General features: G+C 43.4%; 2 protein-coding genes across 5 annotated transcripts; one reads left to right on the top strand and one right to left on the bottom strand.

The window, feature by feature from the left end:
• Positions 1-313: 313 nt before the first annotated feature.
• Positions 314-6,708, bottom strand: ilkap (integrin-linked kinase-associated serine/threonine phosphatase). 4 transcript variants are annotated; one of them, XM_071496218.1, is made up of 10 exons: positions 6,359-6,708; positions 4,859-5,020; positions 4,535-4,652; positions 4,102-4,208; positions 3,825-3,918; positions 3,156-3,243; positions 2,171-2,304; positions 1,896-2,015; positions 1,485-1,566; positions 314-610 (listed from the first exon to the last, which is right to left on the bottom strand). In XM_071496218.1, exons 1-10 carry the CDS (start codon positions 6,399-6,401, stop codon positions 470-472), a joined length of 1,089 nt encoding a protein of 362 aa, XP_071352319.1. In that variant the 5' UTR covers positions 6,402-6,708; the 3' UTR covers positions 314-469. The 4 variants fall into 4 exon arrangements, with proteins under 4 accessions (XP_071352319.1, XP_071352320.1, XP_071352322.1 ...); XM_071496219.1 differs by having other exon boundaries at positions 4,868-5,020; XM_071496221.1 differs by having other exon boundaries at positions 4,836-5,020; positions 6,359-6,706.
• Positions 6,709-6,773: 65 nt separating this feature from the next.
• Positions 6,774-20,566, top strand: LOC139632398 (latent-transforming growth factor beta-binding protein 2-like; the record flags this gene model as incomplete). Its single annotated transcript, XM_071497317.1, has 3 exons — positions 6,774-7,721; positions 13,788-13,858; positions 20,115-20,566. Coding segments are annotated over exons 1-3 (777 nt in total), but the record flags the coding sequence as incomplete, so codon positions are not given.

The following is a 20,566-nucleotide window of genomic DNA, read 5'->3' as shown; positions in this document are numbered from 1 at the left end:
TGGCTGAAGTTTCAACCCACAGTGTACTCCCCTACACCCCCAAAGCATTATGTGAAGTGTAGTTCCAAAACTAAGAGTATGATAAACCGCCAGACAGAAGCCCACCGGTTGGGGACCACTGGTGTATACTGTTAGTATGGAACTGGGATCCAGCTAGTGTGAGAGAAGGTTTTTGTAGATCACCAACTTGTTTGTGGTAGTCAGACTGTGTAAGCCTCTAATTACTTGCATCTGAACTTTGCAGCTTGAACTCTTCTGTGATGTCAAGATCGAGGATGAACACAAAGACTCCGATCATTAAATCACTTCACAGTGAACAGTAAAGAAAAGGTTTTTTATTGGAAAACAGACTAAACAATGAGGAGAAATCAGATCAGCCACATCTGGGAGTCAAACCGTTGCTGTGTGCATGTGTTGTAACGATGATGATGATGATGATGATGATGATGATGATGATGATGATGTGTGGTCAGAAGCTGATAGAAACCAGGATCACGGTGACGTTGTCGGCACAGCCTCTTCTCACCGCCTCACTGGCCAGCTGTTGGCAGGCAGCTTCAAACCGCGCCTCCTCCTCTGTCAGCCCCGCCCTCTGCTCTACACTCCCATCCTGCAGGAGGGAGAGGGGGGAGGAGAGTTAGCACAAAGTACACACAGACAATTATGACACAACATTCACATTATGGACTGGTTCTGGTTTATCACAGCTCTGGTCCATCACTGACAACACTGTTCTCACAGTAACAACGTCACTTTCACTCGCTTATCTTAAGTAACCACTGTAAATATTGTGTTAATGGAGCCGACAGATTTTACCAATGCTGTTGTTGTGCACAGTGCTGTCACAAACTTTACAGCTGTGTATCTGAGATCAAAAGCCAAGCCTGAAGATTTGTGTGGTCTGACCCACAATGCAGTAATAACTACTGAGTATTTATGGGTCAGAATGTCAAAATGTTGACCTCTGATTCCATCACAGGATGGTCACGTGTTTTCTGCCAATACATGTGTCAAACTGGCTACATTAAGAGCAGCTGAATCAGCTGTGATCAGCTCCTGTTTGCAGTGTAGACTTCTATCACTGGATTACTGTGATACTTTTTTCTAAGTGGATTTATACACATTTATTCTCGACGATCATCAACAGCTTCAGAAAGATTAGAAAACATTAAACTTCAAAAATACATGACAAAAATGAGACTAAAACTAACATTAGCTGACTAAAATTTGGACAAAAACTGAACTGATATATATTTTCTTCTGGAGACTACAGCTGCATTAAGATAATAAAATAATCAGGTCTCACAGCTCAGATGATCAGACAGGTTTGTGCACCTGAAAAATCTGTGATAATACTGTCACTGCAGGAAAAATGAGCACACAACTACAGCAAGTAAGGTAAATCAGAGTTAAAGCAGGTATTAAAGTGAAATACTATAAGCTGTAATAAACCAGACTTCTGCTTTAAAAGAACAGAGAGACACCTGCAGGATGTTGAGGACGAATTTAACAGCTTCATCAGCAGAAAACACTTTGAACAAACCGTCACAGGCCAGAATGATGAACCTGTGGAGAGAGAACAAGCATCAGCTACAGCAACTTCCTGACACAAAACAACACACTTCAACCAAACAAACAGCACACAACTGTCACATGTCTATCAGTGGTTGTAGCTTCATATTTAACACAGACATGAGATGGTATCAATAAGTCAGAGAGAGCGAGAAAAACAGCTCCTCTTTTAAACTGTCAGACAATCAGCTGTGCTGCCATGATCAGGAAACAACCCCCGGGGAGGACGTCTGAGAGGACGAACATCTCATCACTGACTGAGATTTGTTGTCACTGGGTATTTAGCTCTAATCAATCTGCACTGTCTGTGGTTCTGTTCTTGCCTGTCATTGGCTGTGAGCTGACACCTCCTCAGGTCGGGGCATGAAATGACTCCACAGCGTTTGTACTGACCATCTCCAAAAGACCGAGACACCTCGAGGACACCCAGCACCCTGCCGTCCCTGCAACACACACACGGACAGTTCAAGTTCAAGACCAAAGTCATGTTTTATCTGAAGAGTCTGTGATTCCACCTCCTCAAATGTAGAAATCAAACAGCCCCAGTCCATCACCCCACAACACAGCTGGAGTGTTGGTGTGAACGTGGGTCGTGTACCTGACGGTGCCTCCTGCTCTCTGGATCCTCATCCTCTCCTCATACATAGTGGGGTTGTGTTCTTTACTCAGAGCGAGAGTCACCGACCTCCTCTGTCCATCTGCTGCTGCTGCCTCCATCCGGCACAACACCGCCTGGAGACACAAACACAGAGAGACGTCACCATCACAGCCTGGTGTCATTCAGAGGGGCACACAGGTTTACAACCACCTGATAAACTCTGAACTAAGTTAGAAGTGTGTCTGCTGAAGAACAGGCGCTACAACCCTGAAATGGTTCCAGTGTCTAACAGGAACATGACACAGCCGGACCCTGTGGATGTAATCTGTAATCCTGGTTTTACTTCTTGATGAAACAAGACCAAGTCCAAACCTAGACCTGGACTGCATGTGGTCAATTTGTGAAACTGAGGATGTAGATCAAACTGGTCTCAGTCTAGTATCAGCTGGTTTAAAGGCAGTGGCTCGAGACTCTCTTCTCAGGCTACGTCCACTCTACTCCAGAGTTTTCAGCCCCTAAAACAAAGACTTTTGGAGACGCTGCAGGACCCATTTTAATTTGAAAACTCTTGGAAACAATGACGTAGACGTGGTTACTGCAACTAACCAACTGAGAGCAGACAATCTGCTTCCTCTTTACACTGGCTCAAGCATGCCCAGTTTACTGAATGGTCATGTGATTGTGCTTTTAGGTGTGATAGTATGGACAGAGATTGTTTCTGATAAGGAGCTAAAACAGTCGTCTGAACGGAGATCGTTCTGGTTTTAAAATGGAAACATGGTGATGTTGACACAGCCTAAGTAGCCAAGGTTTGTCCAAAAGGCCACTAAATTTGTCATAAGGTGCTTTTTTTCAGACTGTAAACTCCCCTAATAGTCATGTGACATCCGGCTGACCAACAGTGGAGCTATGACCAATAAACTCTGTCAGTCAGTCAGTCAGTCAGTCCCTGCTGTTGCAGTCCAGTTAAAGAAGCCCGCTTTACCCTGCTGTCTCCCAGATTGGCCACGTAAACTATGTCATCCACCACCAGCACGCAGGTGGCTGTGGAGCCGTCCTTCCACGCTGGTTTCCTGTTCACAACACACAGAGTAGAAACAGATGAGGCGCTCTGCAGACACTCCTCCCAAATTACAGATAACATAAAGCAGGAGCTCCAGATATAATAGCTTTAATGCTCACAGCATTGAAATAATTACAACATCTGTTTCCAGGACCAGTGCCACTGTTACTTTAGATCGGGGTTGTATATTCACAGTAGGTCTGTGGGCTACTTTAACTTCAGACCTGTTTCTTTATATTTCGTGGAGCTGTCCATATTAAAAGCATGCTGAAGTATCTATGACAACTTCCTGTTTGCAGTGTAGCCATGGATGCACAGACAGCTGTCACTTGATCACTGTGACACTGAAGAACACTTAAAAACATGGGGAAGTTCTGTGCTATTAGAGTGTCTTTTTTTCTAGGTGGATTTATGGACATTAACTCATAATAGTCAGAGATAATGATACAAAACAAATGCTTCTCCAAAAGAAAAGAAAAAGGACTTATAAGTGCTAGTCTATGTAAATGCTGGCGGCCCTGTGAAGCTGTAATTCTCACTGTCCAGTTTTTATTTTTCAGCTGCAGGTTTTCTCTGTGAACACAGTCTTACTGGCTGGAAGCTTTCTTCAGAAAGTCTTCATCTGTCTGTCTGAAAGTGTCCAGGAGACATTTTTTGATCAGTTTGTCCACATTCTCAGTATCTCCTGAAAGACACAGCACATTTTAACCATTAAGGAGACAGCATGGCTCATTCTTCAGTCTGCCTCTGTCTTCAAGAGAACAGTAACATTCAGGAAAACAGTTTTTCCTCCTCCCAACCCAAAGATGAAAAGTCAGTAAACAATCTAACACAACAGCGTGCTGTGATAAACTGTCTCTGAACTCACCACTGGGGAACTTCTTGGCCAGATTGTGATGGAGATGCTCTGCAGCAAATCGAGAGGCTCGAGCTCCACCATGACCATCAAACACTGCAAAGTACGAAACACGAGACCTGCAGGACACAAAGAGACACATCAGAGAAACAGCTTCTGACAATCTGCACACATGCACACCTGTAGGTCTGGTCACAGGCAGACAGGACATAAACAGTGAAAGTACATGCAGCAGGTCAGATGTCAGAGTTCTCCATTAATCTGACTGTATTTTACAACCATGGTTCACGGAGCTGCAGTGTTTTGGTCTGTACATTTATATGCAATCAATCTTTGTAGTGGTCAAACGGAGGCAGACAACAGTTCCTGAGATCATTTCCTCTGGTTCCTGGAACTTTTTGCTCTGAAATGTCAAACTGCAGGACAGTTGTTGTTGTTGTCTTACACTTGTCCTGGTAGAGCCGACAGACAGCTGCTCATGTCCGGCAACAGAACATGAGCGTCCTGCATCTCCTCCCGCTCCCCACGCCTCGCCGCCACATAGCCTTTCAATACAGGGAGGCCTGAACCAGGACAACACGCGCGCGCGCACATACACACGCACACACACACACGCACACACACGCGCACACACACACAGTAAGTTCAGCTGTCATTCTTTACACCAGCACTCATGATGTCTACATGTTATATTTCCATCCACTCAGGGTCTTTGTCTTTGATTAGAGGAAGAGAAGCAAACAAACATTGTGGTGGAACAGCTGAAAACCTTCTTTACAAACTTTCTTGATCTCCCCCCGCTCCTCCTCCTCCTCTCTTTTATCAGTGTGAGACTCTGCAGACTCTCGTTTTCGTTTCACACTTTTCTCCTCCTTCTCTTCTTCTTTGGTGGACTGTGGTTGAGCTCTGCCCAGTGCAACTGAAACTGGACCTGAGGAAGAATCACACCAAACATGAAGTCATTCGAGTTCAAAGAATGAGAAAAGGCTTCATCAAATACTGTACTTAAAGGTAGAGAATGGCTCATTTCCAGTATAAAGCTCTTGTGTGTGGTAACATTTACTTAGAGCTAGTCTACACTACCAGGAATCAGCACATCCAAGCCCCTGGCCAGCCTGCTACCCTGGCTTACCACACACCCCACAACCCAATGTCTGTGCCTGCAGGTGGTCTGTGGGGAGGTGACCCCATGTCATTTCTTTGCCAGGACGCTCGCCGGTGAGCTCCTCTCTCTGGGAGCAACCCAGACATGAAGATAGCCTTTCATTTGGTTGTTGTTGATGGGGAGGGGGGTGTCTCAGGATAGGGAAGCAGGGCTTAGCTCAGGCTGTTTCTATTTCTTTGGCAGAGGTTGCTGAGGTAGCCAAGAAGCTCCTTAGTGGCAAGCCTCCAGGAGTGGATGAGATCTGCCCTGAGATGCTGAAGGCTCTGGACACTGAGGGGCTGTCTTGCCTCATCAGTGTCGCATGGGCGTTGGGGACAGTGTCTGTGGACTGGCAGACCAGGGCGGTGTTTCCCATTTTCAAAAAAGGGACTGGAGAAGGTGCTGGAATTATGGCAGTGAATTATTGCCGCCACTGCTTCAGAATCTTATGCAATTTGAAGCAAGGATGCAAGAAATGGAGGCAAGTCCACGCACCCAAGCAAGCAGCCGGTCTGGTCAGATGTCTAAGGTCTATGCACCCGACCAGAGAGAGAGAGGAGAAATAAGAGAGAAGAACAGAGAGAAGAGCTCCGATGCTAATAATCATCAGCAAAGCGGTGTAGAGAACATTCTCCCAACTGACATTTATTTTATTACACAACATTTATTTATTTTATTATTCAGTGGTGCATTAAATTATATTTATGACCCCCTGTAAACATTTTACCACATTTTGTCCGTTTCAGGCTCAATAGATTAAAAATATAAAGTAGCATGAAACAGAAGAAGTACCTCAAACTGCTCTTTAATCCAATACTACAGTAAATATACTTAATGTACTTCCTTTCCTGCTCTAGCACCTGACTATTCTAGTTCATAAAATCAACAGACAATGGAGGGAATAACCATGGTAGTCTGAATAGTAACGTTACTATGGAGACGAACGTTATCCTGATTTTATCCCATTTCAACGTTAGCCCATTCAAACATTCAAACACCTTTAGCTTCACCCGGAATTAAAGCAGAAATTGAACTGGTTCTTGGATGTCGGTTGCGAAGCTTTAACCGGCTCTGCCATTATATAATGTCATAATGTAATACAGCCATTATTTGGTCTCCACTCACCGCAGGTCTGTGTGGGTTCTGGCAGGTCGTCGAACAGGTCCATCCTGTTAGCTCAGGAGCTAGCCTACAAGCTAGCTACCAGCAGCTACCCGCGTGCACCGGTGCACTTCAGTATCGGTGTGCGAGCTCACAGAGGCGGATAAGTTAGCGAGTTAATGACTGGAAAGTTTCACAAAGCGGGTGAAATTGTTCCGACGATCTGCCGGTAAACACGTTAAATTACTTCAGTTGCACAGACCTGAATCGTTAGCTGCGGCGTGAAGGCTTGCGTCAAGCTAGCAATGTTGTATTGTCAGTGTTTTCCGGGTACAGCTTTCAAAACAAAAGCCCCGGATTGGTAGAGCAGCCAAAGATACATCTGAAAGTAAGAAAAAATTAACAGTAGTATAAAATGTTCTCTATAGTTACTTGTACAGTGACAAATATGAATACACAATACCAGCTTTGATATAATAAAATACAAACAGAGACCTGCTCCAGACCTCATTTAAACAGTTATTGAGCAGATCTGCAGTTTTCTGGGAGTCGGTTCACAGCATAAAAACTAAACGTGGTGTCTGCAGGTTTAGTTTGGAATCTGGGGTCTGTAAGCAGCTCTATCCTAGACCACCCCAGAGATCCAGACTTTGAGAACAGTAAGCAGACCAGTTCCAGACCACCTGTGAGGTCTGGAACTGGTCTGCTGGACTCTGGATGTCTGATCTCAGGCTTAAGTCCTCTTGAAATATGCTTCATGTGGTAGTTGGCTGATTTTCCTCATTGTTTTAATGTGGATGTTTAAGAGTACAGAACTACACTAAAGAAGATTTCTGGACACCCCCAATTCGGCTGTTCCTACCCCCCTTGCTTCCTTTCGTTGGCCCTGGCCTCTTATTGGCTGTTGAGCTGCTCTGGTCCCATTGGTCGACAGCAGTATAAAAGCAGAGGCCGGGCGATCTGGGGGGTCAAATTGGTTGGACACTTGCCAGCACTCAGAGGTCCGACAGTAACAGTGAACCTGAAGCTCTCACAGACACTCACCATGAATTTTGTCGTGTTTCAATAACATCTCATGAACAACCTGCAGATATTCATCTTCTCGAAGTGTCTGTCCCCTGTCAGACTAGAACATGCGGCTGTCTCTGCTCTGCGTTTGGACGAGCTGGATTTTAACGCTTCACACCGCAGCTCAGCATCACCCTCACCGGGAGGAGGGAGCCGTGCAGCCCCGGCAGCGGGAGGGGGTCCTGGCCGGGCGGAGGAGGCACGGCACCGGCAGACCGTCCCCCCCGCGGCTTGATGCCAACAAGCCGGTGGCGGTGAGGGACCCCGGGGAGAGGCTTGGAGCGCCGGCCGGGGGCCGCAGGAGAGCAGCTCTGACTGGGTGAGCACGGTTACTTGTTTTCTGCTCTGCAGCTGTTGCAGTGTTTTGTAACGTTACACCGGATTTCACTCCTCTGCGCGGTGAAGTCAAACAAAAAGAGAATTTGTGTGAGTGTTTATGAACCAGTGAGAAGCTGTGAAAGAAGCTGGAGCCGCTCTACAACAAAGGCTCACACACCAGCATGTTTTTGTAAAGTGGTCCAGCTCATGTTTTTAGAACTGCTAATAAACCAGTAAAAGTTACCCAACAACCCTCTGTTTACCCCCAACAGTCTTCTTACAGCAGCATTCATTCTTTAAGGCAAACCAACACGTTTCCTCAAACTGAAATGATCTAAGAAACACAATTGTTTTAATCAATTATGTTGCAGACCTTAAAACATAATGACTGAATGACTGAATGACTGAATGAATGAGCAGGCCGTCATTATCATCTATGAAACGTCCAACACAACTTCTCAAAGCCAAATGTGATTCTGTTCTACAAATGTCTTGTTTTTTAATTAAAAGTCCAAATACACACAATCCTGTAGTTCACAGTGACATGGCGAAGAAAAACAGGAAATTCTCTCATCTTCATCTGTCAATTAGTCTGTTTTTTTGTTTTGTCTTTTGTTTTTTATTTTTTGGTGCTTGAAAAAGACTCAGATGATTTTGAGAACAAAAATAATTTCTGCAATAATTTTTCTGTTGACTGAATCAGTTAATCAACTAATAGTCTCAGCTGTATGGGACACTGGTCCCATGTAAGACAGGTAGAGGAGCCTGCAGCGCTGCAGCTGAAGTTAACATGCTCACAGTGACATTGCTGACATGCTGATGTTTGACAGCTGTTAAGTGTTTCTGTTCAAAATGTCATAAAAGTCTCCAAAGTTACTGAGCTCAGAACCTGAGGTTTCTGCTGGATAATGGATCCATCATGAAGCTTTATCCTCTGACCAATTGTTTATACTCAATTATTTACTGACTAGCACTGAACAGAGTACAGCTGAGGCTGATGGGAAACTCATTAGTTTAGTTAGTTACTTAGTAGTGACTTAGTGGGTTAGTTAGTGGCTCAAACTTCTGTGCACGCCACAAATTCAGAGCGATAACATTTGAAGAGAAGCTGCTTGACATTTGTCTCTTTTCACTTCAAAATCATAAATATGGAATTTACCGAAATTTTTGCATTCGACTGTACAAGCTTGTTTACATAGTTTTTTTTTTGCAGAAGGTAACTACAATTCCCAAGGTGCATTTAGGCAAGAAATGTTTAATCACAGAGCCTAAAATTCTGTCACGTGCGTCACCAACAGTGGGTGAGAGCTAAAGATCATGCTGCTACGAAAACTGAAAACATTGTCTGTGTCTGAATTTTGAAGGTGTAGATTTAATGCCCTGCAAAAATCCCACAATGCACTGTGCCACATTTTATGGAAAATACTGTTGACCAATTCAGGGGCTGCATCCTTTGGAGGATGTGATCTACGAAAAGGCTGAACTGAAATCCGATGCTCTGGTCTACAGAGCATTTATGCTTTGCGTCACCAGCTGTGCCCGCCCTTACTGTTGCACCACAAAGCGCTGCACCTGTCGCCTAGCAACCTTGACAACACATAACACAAATGTTTAACTTTTGTTCCCAACTTGAGATTTTAAGGCCCTTGGTTTCAACAGTTGGACCCAATACTTACATGTCAGTTTTGTTTGCTGCCATATTATTTTCATTATCGGCATGAAGTCAATCTGTGGGATTTGTTTGGCCATGAAGGATCCCCTCATCCACTCATCCACTCATCTCCTCATCCCCTCATCCACTCATCCCCTCATCCACTCATCACAGCTGACGATTAGTTAGTGTCTGAAATCTCACTGCTGAGTAAACAGCTGTATGTTGTATAGTGTCCATTGTACAGGGAGCAGTGAATGAGTGAAGGAGGAGACAACCTTTGCCTCAGAAACAGTGTGAATGATTCAAACTGGTGTCTGAACATCAGCCTGAAGAGCTGTGACATCATCCTGTGTTTCTATGTGAAGGATAATGTTTAAAGTTGGAGATGAGAGTCCGGATGGAGGCAGCAGCAGCTCTGTGTCTGCACGGCTCCACAGGTGTTTCAGTCTGCATCAAAGAGTCAACACAGTTCAGCTGAACATCATTTGGTCTGTTGGACATTTCAACTGATGTAGGTGATGTAGGCCGTGTGTGTGTGTGTGTGTGTGTGTGTGAGAGAGAGTGTGTGTGTGAGACCATAACACATCCGACCAGTCGTCATCTGCAGGTGTGTTGGACTTCAGACAGGAATGTGTGAAATTCTGTGTGTGTGTGTGTTTCTCTGTGTGAGTCTGTGTGTGTGTTGACTTTGCATCCATCACTTGACCGTCAGTCAGACTTGCACTTGAGGCCAGTCAAACACATACACACACACACACACACACACACACAGTTTATAAGGCCAGTCAGTTCACAGGGTTTAGGATTAGTTACAAAGATCTGGATATTGTGTGTGTGTGTAAACAGAGCAGCTTTAAAGAGGTTACAAACAGACATGTTTGTATAAGTGTGTGAAAAGGGGACAAAGTTACACACACACACACGCACACACACACAGGTCTTAGGTATCAGCTCTGCTCACGGGGCTCAAATATGTCGAGGTTTAACAGACCCTCACACTCAAAGTCCACATGAAGCTGGAGGTTACACACCTTTCTCTCCTGTGTGAGGGCTCTGTGCAGATTAAAGGGGTTAAATGTCTCCTCAGTTTTCTGTGTGGAGGCTCAGTGGGAGAGAAAGCAGGAGATGAAAAGTGAAATCTAACAGACAGCTCAGTGTCCACTCAGGGAGAATAAAAGAGTATTTGAAGTTGTTATTGAGAGCGTAGGAGCTGTGGAGGGCGAACTCAGACTCTGTGATGTTACTTCATGACTCTTTTTGCTGATGCTTGTATTTTTCCTCACAGTGACTTTCAGTGAGTGCAGCAGCAGAACAAGAGAGCGTCTGTGAACTCGCTAAAACCTGATATGACGTGACGGTGCCACGTTTAAAGGACCATACAGCAGGTTCTGCTTGTTTTAATCAGCCGTGACAGATCCTGTACTGAATATCCTCACTCATGATTTCCAAAATCTTCCACTGCTTTGACTTCCAGTTCATCTCTCTGAAAGTCATCTTGGAGCATAGAAATCTTCATGCAGATGTTTGACATCTGTGCTACGCTGCCAACTATTTGCCAAACCCCTCAGCCCCTTAAGCACCTCAGCAACAGTGACTAGTCACAGAGATACTGAAGAGTTTGGGGGTCAGCAGTTTTTTTTTTAGGTCTTTCCAATAGCAAAATAAAACATCTGGTCCAGCATATGCCAGGGTGCTCGGCCCAGGTCTGGCCCATATACTCAAACATCTGGGCGGATTCCGGCTGTTATCCTCTGGTATTGTCTGACAGCTGGATGATGTACTGTGTGTGCACCAGAATTGGTCCAGATGAGGAAGTAGGTTCAGAAAATCATGCATGTGGGCCAGTTTGGGGCCATGGATCCAGGCCTATTCTGGGCCAGAAGAAAAAAGACGGTGGGCCAAGTATGGGCCAGCTTTATCTGGATGAGGAGGAATGCATTGAACACTGTTTATCTGCTCTAATGTTAGCATGTCCAGCTAACTAGCGCATACCTAAGAACTAATCCACTGATACTTCCAAGGCCAGTTGGAGCTCAGTATTGTTAACTCCATTAGTTTATGGAGGTACAGGTTCAGAGCAGGGGTCAGACCTGGATGCTATCAGAATTGAAGCTAACATTAGCAGGAATGTTCACACTGGAGCAACTCCTGACAAAGTTACATTTGTCAAACACATTTGTTAGTCTTCTTAACTCTGCATGTGTTTCAAAGCGTTGTTTTTTCCTTTTTTTTAACCGGAGAGAGGCTTTTAGGACAAAGATTAGCAGGTTTAAATAAATCTGATCTTTACATAATGTCAGAACTAGTTCTCCACTGAAGTACTTCAGCAGTGCTGTTTCTTCAGGTGAGGATAAAGACTTTTTACCTGGAACCTGTCACTGTTCGCAGTCTGTTAGCATTATGGCTTATATAACTTGATGGAAAGATTGACAGGTGTAGGAGCAGTAATTAAAGGGGGGCGGGGCTTAGTGATGTGATCAGCATCTGGTTGGGGGTGTCAACACTTTAGGCTGTTCCACAGTCTGAATTCCAACATGGTGTCTCTGGGCTTGTTAAAATATTAGTGCAGTTGTTTTGTACATGTTGTGGCTGCGTGGGATCTGAAAACAAACCAGCTACAGTTATTGTTGTTTTTATACTTTCCTGTCAAAGTAGAAGTTTCCACTCAGCAGGTATTTACAGTCCAACTCAAAAGACAAAAGACTGATCACTGATGATTCCCTCAAACTAAAAACACTGTGAGGCTCAAACTCACACCTGTCTGTCTACACCTGGCAGCACTCTTGAATGTGACTTTAATGTGACTCACACAGTTGGTTTCACTGTCCTCATTCATTGACCATCACAGGCTCAGATCATACTGATTAAATATGTATGTTTTTTTTTTTCTCAGACGTTCAGACATTCATGCTCCCCTCAAGATGAACTCTGCTGATCCGTCATTAACATTTTAATGTGTCCCTGCAGATCTGACGACATTCCCATCAGCCCCAGCTGCATGCTGTGTTCACTGCTAATTAAACAGTTAGTCTTGTGTTGTGCAGCCCATTGTGTTGTATTTTGAGGCTACACTGCATGTAACCTCGAAGAGAGACCTGCCCAGACTGTCTGTGTCACACAGACACACCGGGCATGTGTTAGTGTGTGTGAGTTAGTGGGGCCTCCTCTGCAGCTACAATACACCCAGTACACTGTGAGTAATGATTAAATCCTCTGCAGAGAGGCTGTGTCCACACTGAGCCGGCAACATTTAAAAAACAGCTTTTTCTCTCCACCTTCCTGTTTCCACAACTGTTAATCAAATATGAGCCCAGCCTCCAGCCTGCTCAGTGAATCCTTTCATCTTAAATCTGTTCATTTGTTACAAACCACAATGACAGTTATTCACACTGAAATCTGATCCTTGAAACCTCCTCAGTCAAACTTCAGGCTCCTCAGTCAGAAATAAAAAACTGTTAATAATCTGGGATGATACATTAAAACAGTACTGCCTTCCTCGGGGTGGGGGTGTGGGGGTGTGGGGGCAGCAGCAGAACTACTCCTGTTTGTGTTCTTTTCCTTCAATAAATGAAGTTGATCGATTAGCTCCCTGCTCGGCCTCACTTTTTAAAACAGGGGAAACTGTTCTCAAACAGCCTGTTAGCATGTATGGCACACACACACACACACACACACACACACACACACACACTTACTTCCTGTTACACGTGACTGTGAAGTTGCGTTGTCCCTTCACTTTGATGGCTGGGGGTTGTTTGACCCAGTTAATTGACTCCTTTTCCCAGAAGGCCAATGGGCTAACACACACACACACTCACACATTTCAGAGACAATAAAACCCTGGATCTGCTGTATGCCAACACCAGTGGTGCATACAACACCACAGCCCTTCATGTGTAAATAGTGTAAATACACTTTCAGCCCTAACAGCCCTTATTGTGCCCTTATTGAAATATTGTACATTCTTTTTTTGTTACTTTCTGTATCGTATTGTACATATTGTAAGTTATGCTGCTGCTGCAACGCAACAATTTCCCAGTTTGGGATCAATTAAGTACTTTGATTTGATTTAATGCTCCGTTTCATTCACCTCAGAAGTCGGATGTTGAAGCTGGAAATGACATCACATCTGAGATGACAACAAGTGGGAAACTTGTTATTGTTGTTGTTTACTGGTTGTTCTGGCCGCACTGGCCAATCAAAGACATGCACGCACATGATGAGGTGAAGGTAGAAGATGACCTATGTAGAATATGCTGGAAAATGATGACAAGGTCACAAGATGAGAAGATATAATCTCTCTCTCTCTCTCTCTCTCTCTCTCTCTCTCTCTCTCTCTCTCTCTCTCTCTCTCTCTCTCTCTCTCTCTCTCTCTCTCTCTCTCTCTCTCTCTCTCTCTCTCTCTCTCTGCAGTCCTCATGTCTGTGGAGGTCAGTGCTGTGTCGGATGGATGTTGTCGCCTAAAACCAGGAGATGCACCAAACGTGAGTACAGGCTGCTGTCCCTCAGACCACAGTGTCAGTGCTGGGGAGTCAAACTGGCTTCAGCACCTGAGACATGAACTTCAGAGGCTCTTTGACTGCTTGTTTCAAAGAATGATTCTAGTCAATAAAACGCATGTGCAGAGACAATACAGCAAAGAATAGATCCTTCATTCTGTAAAACCAATAAAATGCCCTGAAAACAAAGCATTGTAGAAATGTTGAATGATAGAAAATGATGAGTTTTAGATGAAATCCACCGATTTAATCAAAAGCAGATCTTGGGTTTATTAACAGACTTATGTTTGAAATCTGATTGATTTATTGTCATGTTGTAGTAAAACACCTGAACAGCTGGAGTTTCCTGCTGCAGATGTTAAAGTCCCTCTGACAGAAAGCTGCTGTCAGTAAAACTCATCTGGACCACAGAAACATCTGGGTCCATTCATCACAGAATCTTTTTTTATTTATAAGTTCTTATATGTTTTTACTTTTTTAAATAATCTAAAATGAAATGATTCACAAAAGGCTGGACAGGCAACACGTGGAAGCATGAATTAAGAGTCATTCCAGTTATTGAATCACCTGATTAAACTTTCACGTTTAAAAAAATATTCAAAAATATGATCTTGTTTCAAATATTTAAAAAAGTCTGAAAACAGACTCAGTGTCCAGAACAACTTTAAGAGAGAAGTCAACAACAAGTCCCAGAATGCATTGCTCCAAGAACCATCCAATCAGACTCTTAAGTTAGATATTGATCTCTTTTGGATTTTGCATCAGTTTTTCCAGCAGCTGCGGTGCAGAGTTTAGTTCTGAATATGACATGATGCTGATTTCACTGCTCCGCATCGAGTTGCCTCCATCGCAGAGCTCACTGAGGCTCATGGGTACTGTAGTGTTTAGACAACATTACATATAGACACTGTCATCATTACATGAGGAGGCTCGTCTTATGATCCTGTTAGGCTGATCAATAATAATCATTAAACCAAGTTTCTTTTGAGTGAAGCAGAAGAAAAATTCAATAACAATGAATATTGTGATATTTCCACCCATATATGATATTTATCATAACATAGTATACACCCCCCCCCCCCCCAGACCAGGTCCTCAGTGACCTGTGACCTCAGTTTTGCCTATTCTGTGCTGCTACGAACTGACACAAGAAAAACCAAGCTCTTAAAAAGTGAAATGATTTGTACATCAAGTAATGGAGACCACATCAAAGTTTCAAGTCTTTAATTCTTAATTCAAGCCAGAGACACAAAATTCACATTTAATATTTGGTATAAAATGAAGTCTGTGAGCCACAGACATCAGCAGACTCTGTATCCTCCCTGGTGATGCTCTCCCTCCACTGCAGCCTCCCTCAGCTCCTGTTGTTGTTGTGGTCTTTGTCTTTAGTCTGGTCTTCAGTAAGAGCCTGAGTTCAGGTGACTGTGAAGGATGTTCCACCTCTTCACTCTGAAAATCTCTGTGGTTGTTTTGCTCGTATGTTCAGGATCGTTGTCCTACTGAGTGATGACATGTCGTTCACTGATTTGTGATGCAGTTGGCTCCTGTGGACCTCGTGTGGTTGATCCTGCTGCCTCCTCAGCAGTGACATCATCAATGAATGAGCCTCAACAGAACCACCATGAATTACAGATGAGGTGGAGGCTCCACACTGTTTTCTTTGACATCATTTTTACAGAGGTCATTCACAAGACATTTGCTCCTCCATTGACAGCTCGTTTCACATTTTCTAGTTTTCCTGTAAACATCTGCTTTTTTTTTTTTTTTTTTTTTTTTTTTTAGAAAGTATAGCTGCTGATTCTGGCAAACAGACGACCTCTGATATCTCACTGATATCTTTGAGCCTCGTTATCTTCTTCACCTCTTTACTCCTCACACTGACAGACAACTCCACCTACATCTCCACCGCCCACACAGTTCTTCCTTTGTTGATGTAAAGATCCTCAAATCAAAGCAGAGACTCAGGCACTTTACTGTAATATGTGTTCTTTTTATATCATGATGAATGTGCTTAACTATCCAAATACTCATGGCCTGGACTACACACCACAGACTGTATATATAACAGCAGTGTGATGCTTTATGACTCCGTTCCATCTGGATTTATGAGGGGTTCAGTGCTTCCTCTGAGATTTACAGTGATTCTGGACTTTAAGTTTACCACATCTGAAGTGTTGTTTATTATATCCACATGCAGAGCAGGTTCACTGCAGACCTGATGGTGAATCACAACCAGAAATCCTCCTCTGTATTATACAGGAACAAGGATCATTCCCTGTGTGTTGATCTGTTTAACTGACGAACTGTAGTAAACCTGTCACCGTCTAGCCTCTCATACGACACGAGCAGTTTACACTGATGATGATGATACAGGAAGATGACACACACCAGACCTGTTTGACCTGCTGAGAATAAATCAAGACCAGCTTAGACTGACAAATTGATCCAGTCTGACAGTGTGGAGCTGAGTCTGTCAAGCAGACTCTGAATGTCCTAATAAGGCCACCATACAGAGGATGAAGTCTTCATACTTAGGTAAGAACATGACCTTTCCTCTGTCGCCACCATCAGAACAAACTTCACTGTTTTTTTTTGTCACCTGGCTGGTGTTAATGAGCTGAACATGGCAAAGTTGTGTCTGTTTTTGTAGCTATAGTTTTGTGGTGTGTGATGGAGATCACAGTCTCAGAGGCTGGTGTGTTGCTATTGACCTTAAGTCTTGATCAAGCAGAAACCTCCTGAGACATGAAGCATCAAAGGTGAAGAGCCAAAAGCTGCAGCTCCTCTAACGACCACTAGAGTCTGGCTCCAGCAGTGAGTCAGTCCCCACAGACTCCCATGTTCAAATGTCCAACTTTACAGCAGAAAGAAACATGTTTACAGCCTGGTACAGAAACTGTTCTGGTCTCTAGAGCTAATTTCCTCCTTCATGACAATGCTACGGGCTGAATTTTATATAACTCAGCTGTTTACATTTTGTTAAGGACTAAAGTTATGATTAATTGAGGGCGTGGCCTTTTTGAGTGACAGCTGGGTATCATGACCATCCGCTAACTGTTTACATGGCGTCACCTCAGTTCATTTAATCTGTGAAAGTGACCTCTCTGTGTTTGTGGTGTTGGAGCCTTTTGGAGGATTTTTTAATACAAATATCAAATGGATAATTTGACTTGTTGGGTAACAGGACACGTTAGCTTAGCTTGTAAACTAGCTAATTAGCCAGCAAATGAATTAGCCTTGGGTTAGCCTCGGAGGAAGAGGCCCAGCTGTGCTAATGATGCTAACGGGAGCGTATGCTTGCAGTTACTAAGCCTGCATCATCAACCGAAGTGTGGGCTCCACAGACATCATTTGACCATTTTTTTGCACCATTTTTGGGTTAGCCTGTTCGGGTGGCACTGCCAAGATGGCGACCATAGAGCAGCACTCTGAGCTTCGAAACCGCTCTTCAGAAACCTGCGGGTGATGTCACGACGGGTACGCCAATCTTTATTCACAGTCTGTGCTCTTGACTTCCAAATCTGTTACACTTTACAACCTTCATGGTTTCAAATTCATAACAGAGTAATAATGAACAGTTGTACCTTTGTTACTGTTTTCAACCTGCTGTCAGTCTTTCTGTTCTCACACAGCACATTTACAGATTTACCATCAACATCCAGTCAGTGTTGAAATGAAGACAGACAGTAGTGAACCAAAGTTAACAGTTTATGATATATACAACCTTTGGAAAACATTTTTACTTAAACAAAGTTTATGTGTAAGTTTAAGTTAATCTGAAGTTAAGTTAAACATGTTAAGTGGATGTATTTCAAAGTTAAAGTCTTTTATCATGAAAACTATGTTTATGTAGACAGTTGAGCTCTAATGGAAGGACAGTAACAAAAAGAGGAAAATTTATAGTATGAACAAGAGAAATCAGTGTCACTGCTCATATGGACACCTGACTGTTGTTTTAATGCTGATTTGCTGCCCTTTAAGCATCTTTGGCAGTAGCTTCATGAGTTAGATGAAAACTTGTTTTAAAACAAGATTCCTGTAAAGGAGTCTTAAATATCCACCTTTTGGCTTCTTACATGACAACCTGCTAATAGACCTGCTATCATCATTGCATGTTGTTTTAGGACTGAATCAGGTTGGACGGTGAAAACTATTACTAGTACTCTAACCTGTTTATATCTGCTCACAGTTATTTTACATAGCTAAGGGAGGTGCTGCTCACTCTTTTAAAATGGCAACTAAATATGCACTTGATGCCTACAAACATGATTTAGACAAATGTGATTTCAGTTTTATGACAGAATGAAAGCAAACTGCTACATTCCCTCCAAAACACGCTGACAGTTGTAGATTAGTTGTATACAAATGTAGTTTGTAGGAGACGAGACTGCACACACACACAACCCAATGGTTTCTTTCAGGTCGGGATTATACGGCTGTGAATGTCCTGCAGAAACTCGTGAATGGAAGCAGATTTCCCCTCTGTCTTGAGGCTTACACACACACACACACACACACACACACACACACACACACACACACACACACTAAGTCCCAGGGGGCTTGGAGCCTGCAGGGTAAAGCTTTTCTGTTTGGTCACATTGTCCTGAAAGACACAAACACACACAAACAACAGCACAGACCTTTGTAGAGGACGAACAGAGAGACAGTGGACCTGTCTGTCTGCAAATCTAAAAAGTTGTGTACACAAAGAAAATGCAATGTTTGTTTTTCCATCAACTCTGCTGAGTGACCACAGCTCCACAACTTTCACACAGTCATCTCAACTCAAGGTCCTCTTACTGGCTTTCAACTACAGAGAGTCTCAGAGTGAGAGCAGCTGTTTCAAAGCCCTGACTGGTTGACAGTTCTCTCTCTTCATGTCACTGAACGACATGGAACTCTCATCAGAGCAAAACATGACACTACGACTCCCAAGATGCATTTCAGCCAAAATCATCCAATCATAGGAAGTCTGACTAAGTTGTTCTTGTGGTGTGAACGCCTTCTGATGGTGGTGCTGAGTCTTTTTCTCTGAGAGTTTTATATGTTTTAAAGTGACTGTTCTTAGTTTTGAATGCGATGTTTTCTGTAGTGTTGCCAGGTTAAATCTTCACTGTATTCACAGGCTGTTTATATTAACTGTCTCCTTGTCATGCATTCTGCTTTTATCACACATCTGACCTGGGCATGGAGACGTTTTGTCTAAAGGTTCAGCTGTAGTTCTTGTTGTCAATATTTTTAGTGATGGTTATATTATACATTGATATGTTGAATATGTTCGTAGCTCTGGATACTGAAGCGCATATGACTGTTAGCTTATCCAGGAGAGTCCTGAGTCTCTGTGTTCAGAAGCACTGAGAATAACTGTACATGTCAAGTTTTTTCTCATCCAGATCAAGACTGTAAATAAATGTAGAGGCTGTTGTATGTTTCACAGCCTGTAGAACCCTCTGAGGCAAATGTGATTCAATATAAATAAAACAGTGAAACAGTGAAAATCATGATCAGCCGTGGGCTCGACTGTTGTCCAGCAGGTTTCCTTCTGTCTGGCTGCGAGGAAAAGAAGTGATAAGATATATCATAAATACAAGACAAGAATTTAAACAATAAAAAATAACAAGTGGTCAAAAACCACTTGATCTTAAAAAGTGAGAACTTAGTAAGAACTTACAGCTTTTGACAGAAACAACATCAAGAAAAGAAGAGAAATATATTTGTCCTTCCTCCAGTTCTGATCCGGAGGAAGGAGGCCTTTAAATAGTGTTTAAATTGAAAATGAGGAGGAACGTGTGTTGTGGGATTTTTCAATTGAATTTCTTTTTCTTACATTGAAGCTTTCATGAGTTTGGCTCATATTTAAAGTAGAAATCACACTAAACGTTTTTTCCTCTTTACAAAACTTCCTCTATCTTGTGTGAAAACACCAGCTCCTGCTCAATGTTGCCATGTCAACCAGCTCGGCCTATTATAGGTCAACTATAGTCAAATGAGTGTGAAAGGTTTTGAGCTCTTGAATCTTTATAAAAGATAGTGTGAGATGTGTGGTTTTTTTTTTTTAACTGCTGCAACTTCACATCAAGATGATCAAGAGGCTGAAAACCTTTCAAAACCAGGTTCTTTAGTGATGAGTTCCACATCTACTCTGATATGAACTGTTCATTTCTTGTATTACTTCTCTTTTTCTATCCTCCTTTCCTTGTGTCCTCTCCTTGTGTCCTCTCCTTGTTTCCTCCGACAGCCAGCTGTTTTCCTCGTTGCCATAACAGAGCGCTGTGCCGACAGTCTAATCGCTGTGTTTGCAGACGAGGTTTCCATGGTCCTCGCTGTGAGTTTTCCACGGTAACGTTTTCTCTGCCAGGGTGGGCGCTGACCTCCATCTGTCCCACCATCATCCCACACCGGCCTCCTGTCCAGTTCAACCCCCGCCGCATCCCTCCAGGACCAACCACCGTACCCCAGAGAACTAGACCAGCTCAAGGCCACATTACAGCAGCTCGATCTGGTCCCACTGCCATTTCACCTCTACCTGCCTCAACCAGAGCTGCTGAACCAGCAGCCACCGACCTGAATCCAGCTGAAACCCAGGACAAAGAGCTGGGTGCTAAGATCCCCCACTCTGGTCCTGCTAAGTCTGGACTCAGAGCTGAAGGTGTTTACAAAAGGTCTCCAGTGCTGGAGGAGAACCTGGCC

This window comes from Trachinotus anak, unplaced genomic scaffold (genome assembly GCF_046630095.1).
Source record: "Trachinotus anak isolate AG129_WGS33_773 ecotype Australia unplaced genomic scaffold, CSIRO_AGI_Tana_v1 ptg000014l, whole genome shotgun sequence".
Classification (NCBI taxonomy): Eukaryota; Metazoa; Chordata; class Actinopteri; order Carangiformes; family Carangidae; genus Trachinotus; species Trachinotus anak.
The sequence above is the reverse complement of the archived record's forward strand: the minus strand, read 5'-3'. Positions and strand labels throughout refer to the sequence as shown.

Excerpts from the sequence above, each read along its gene's own strand:
- ilkap (XM_071496218.1), bottom strand. The coding sequence starts at position 6,401 with ATGGACCTGTTCGACGACCTGCCAGAACCCACACAGACCTGCG. Across the intron at positions 1,567-1,895 it reads CAGCTCACAGCCAATGACAG|GTTCATCATTCTGGCCTGTG; the intron begins GCAAGAACAGAA and ends CTCTCTCCACAG. Across the intron at positions 611-1,484 it reads TCGTCCTCAACATCCTGCAG|GATGGGAGTGTAGAGCAGAG; the intron begins GTGTCTCTCTGT and ends TCCCTCCTGCAG.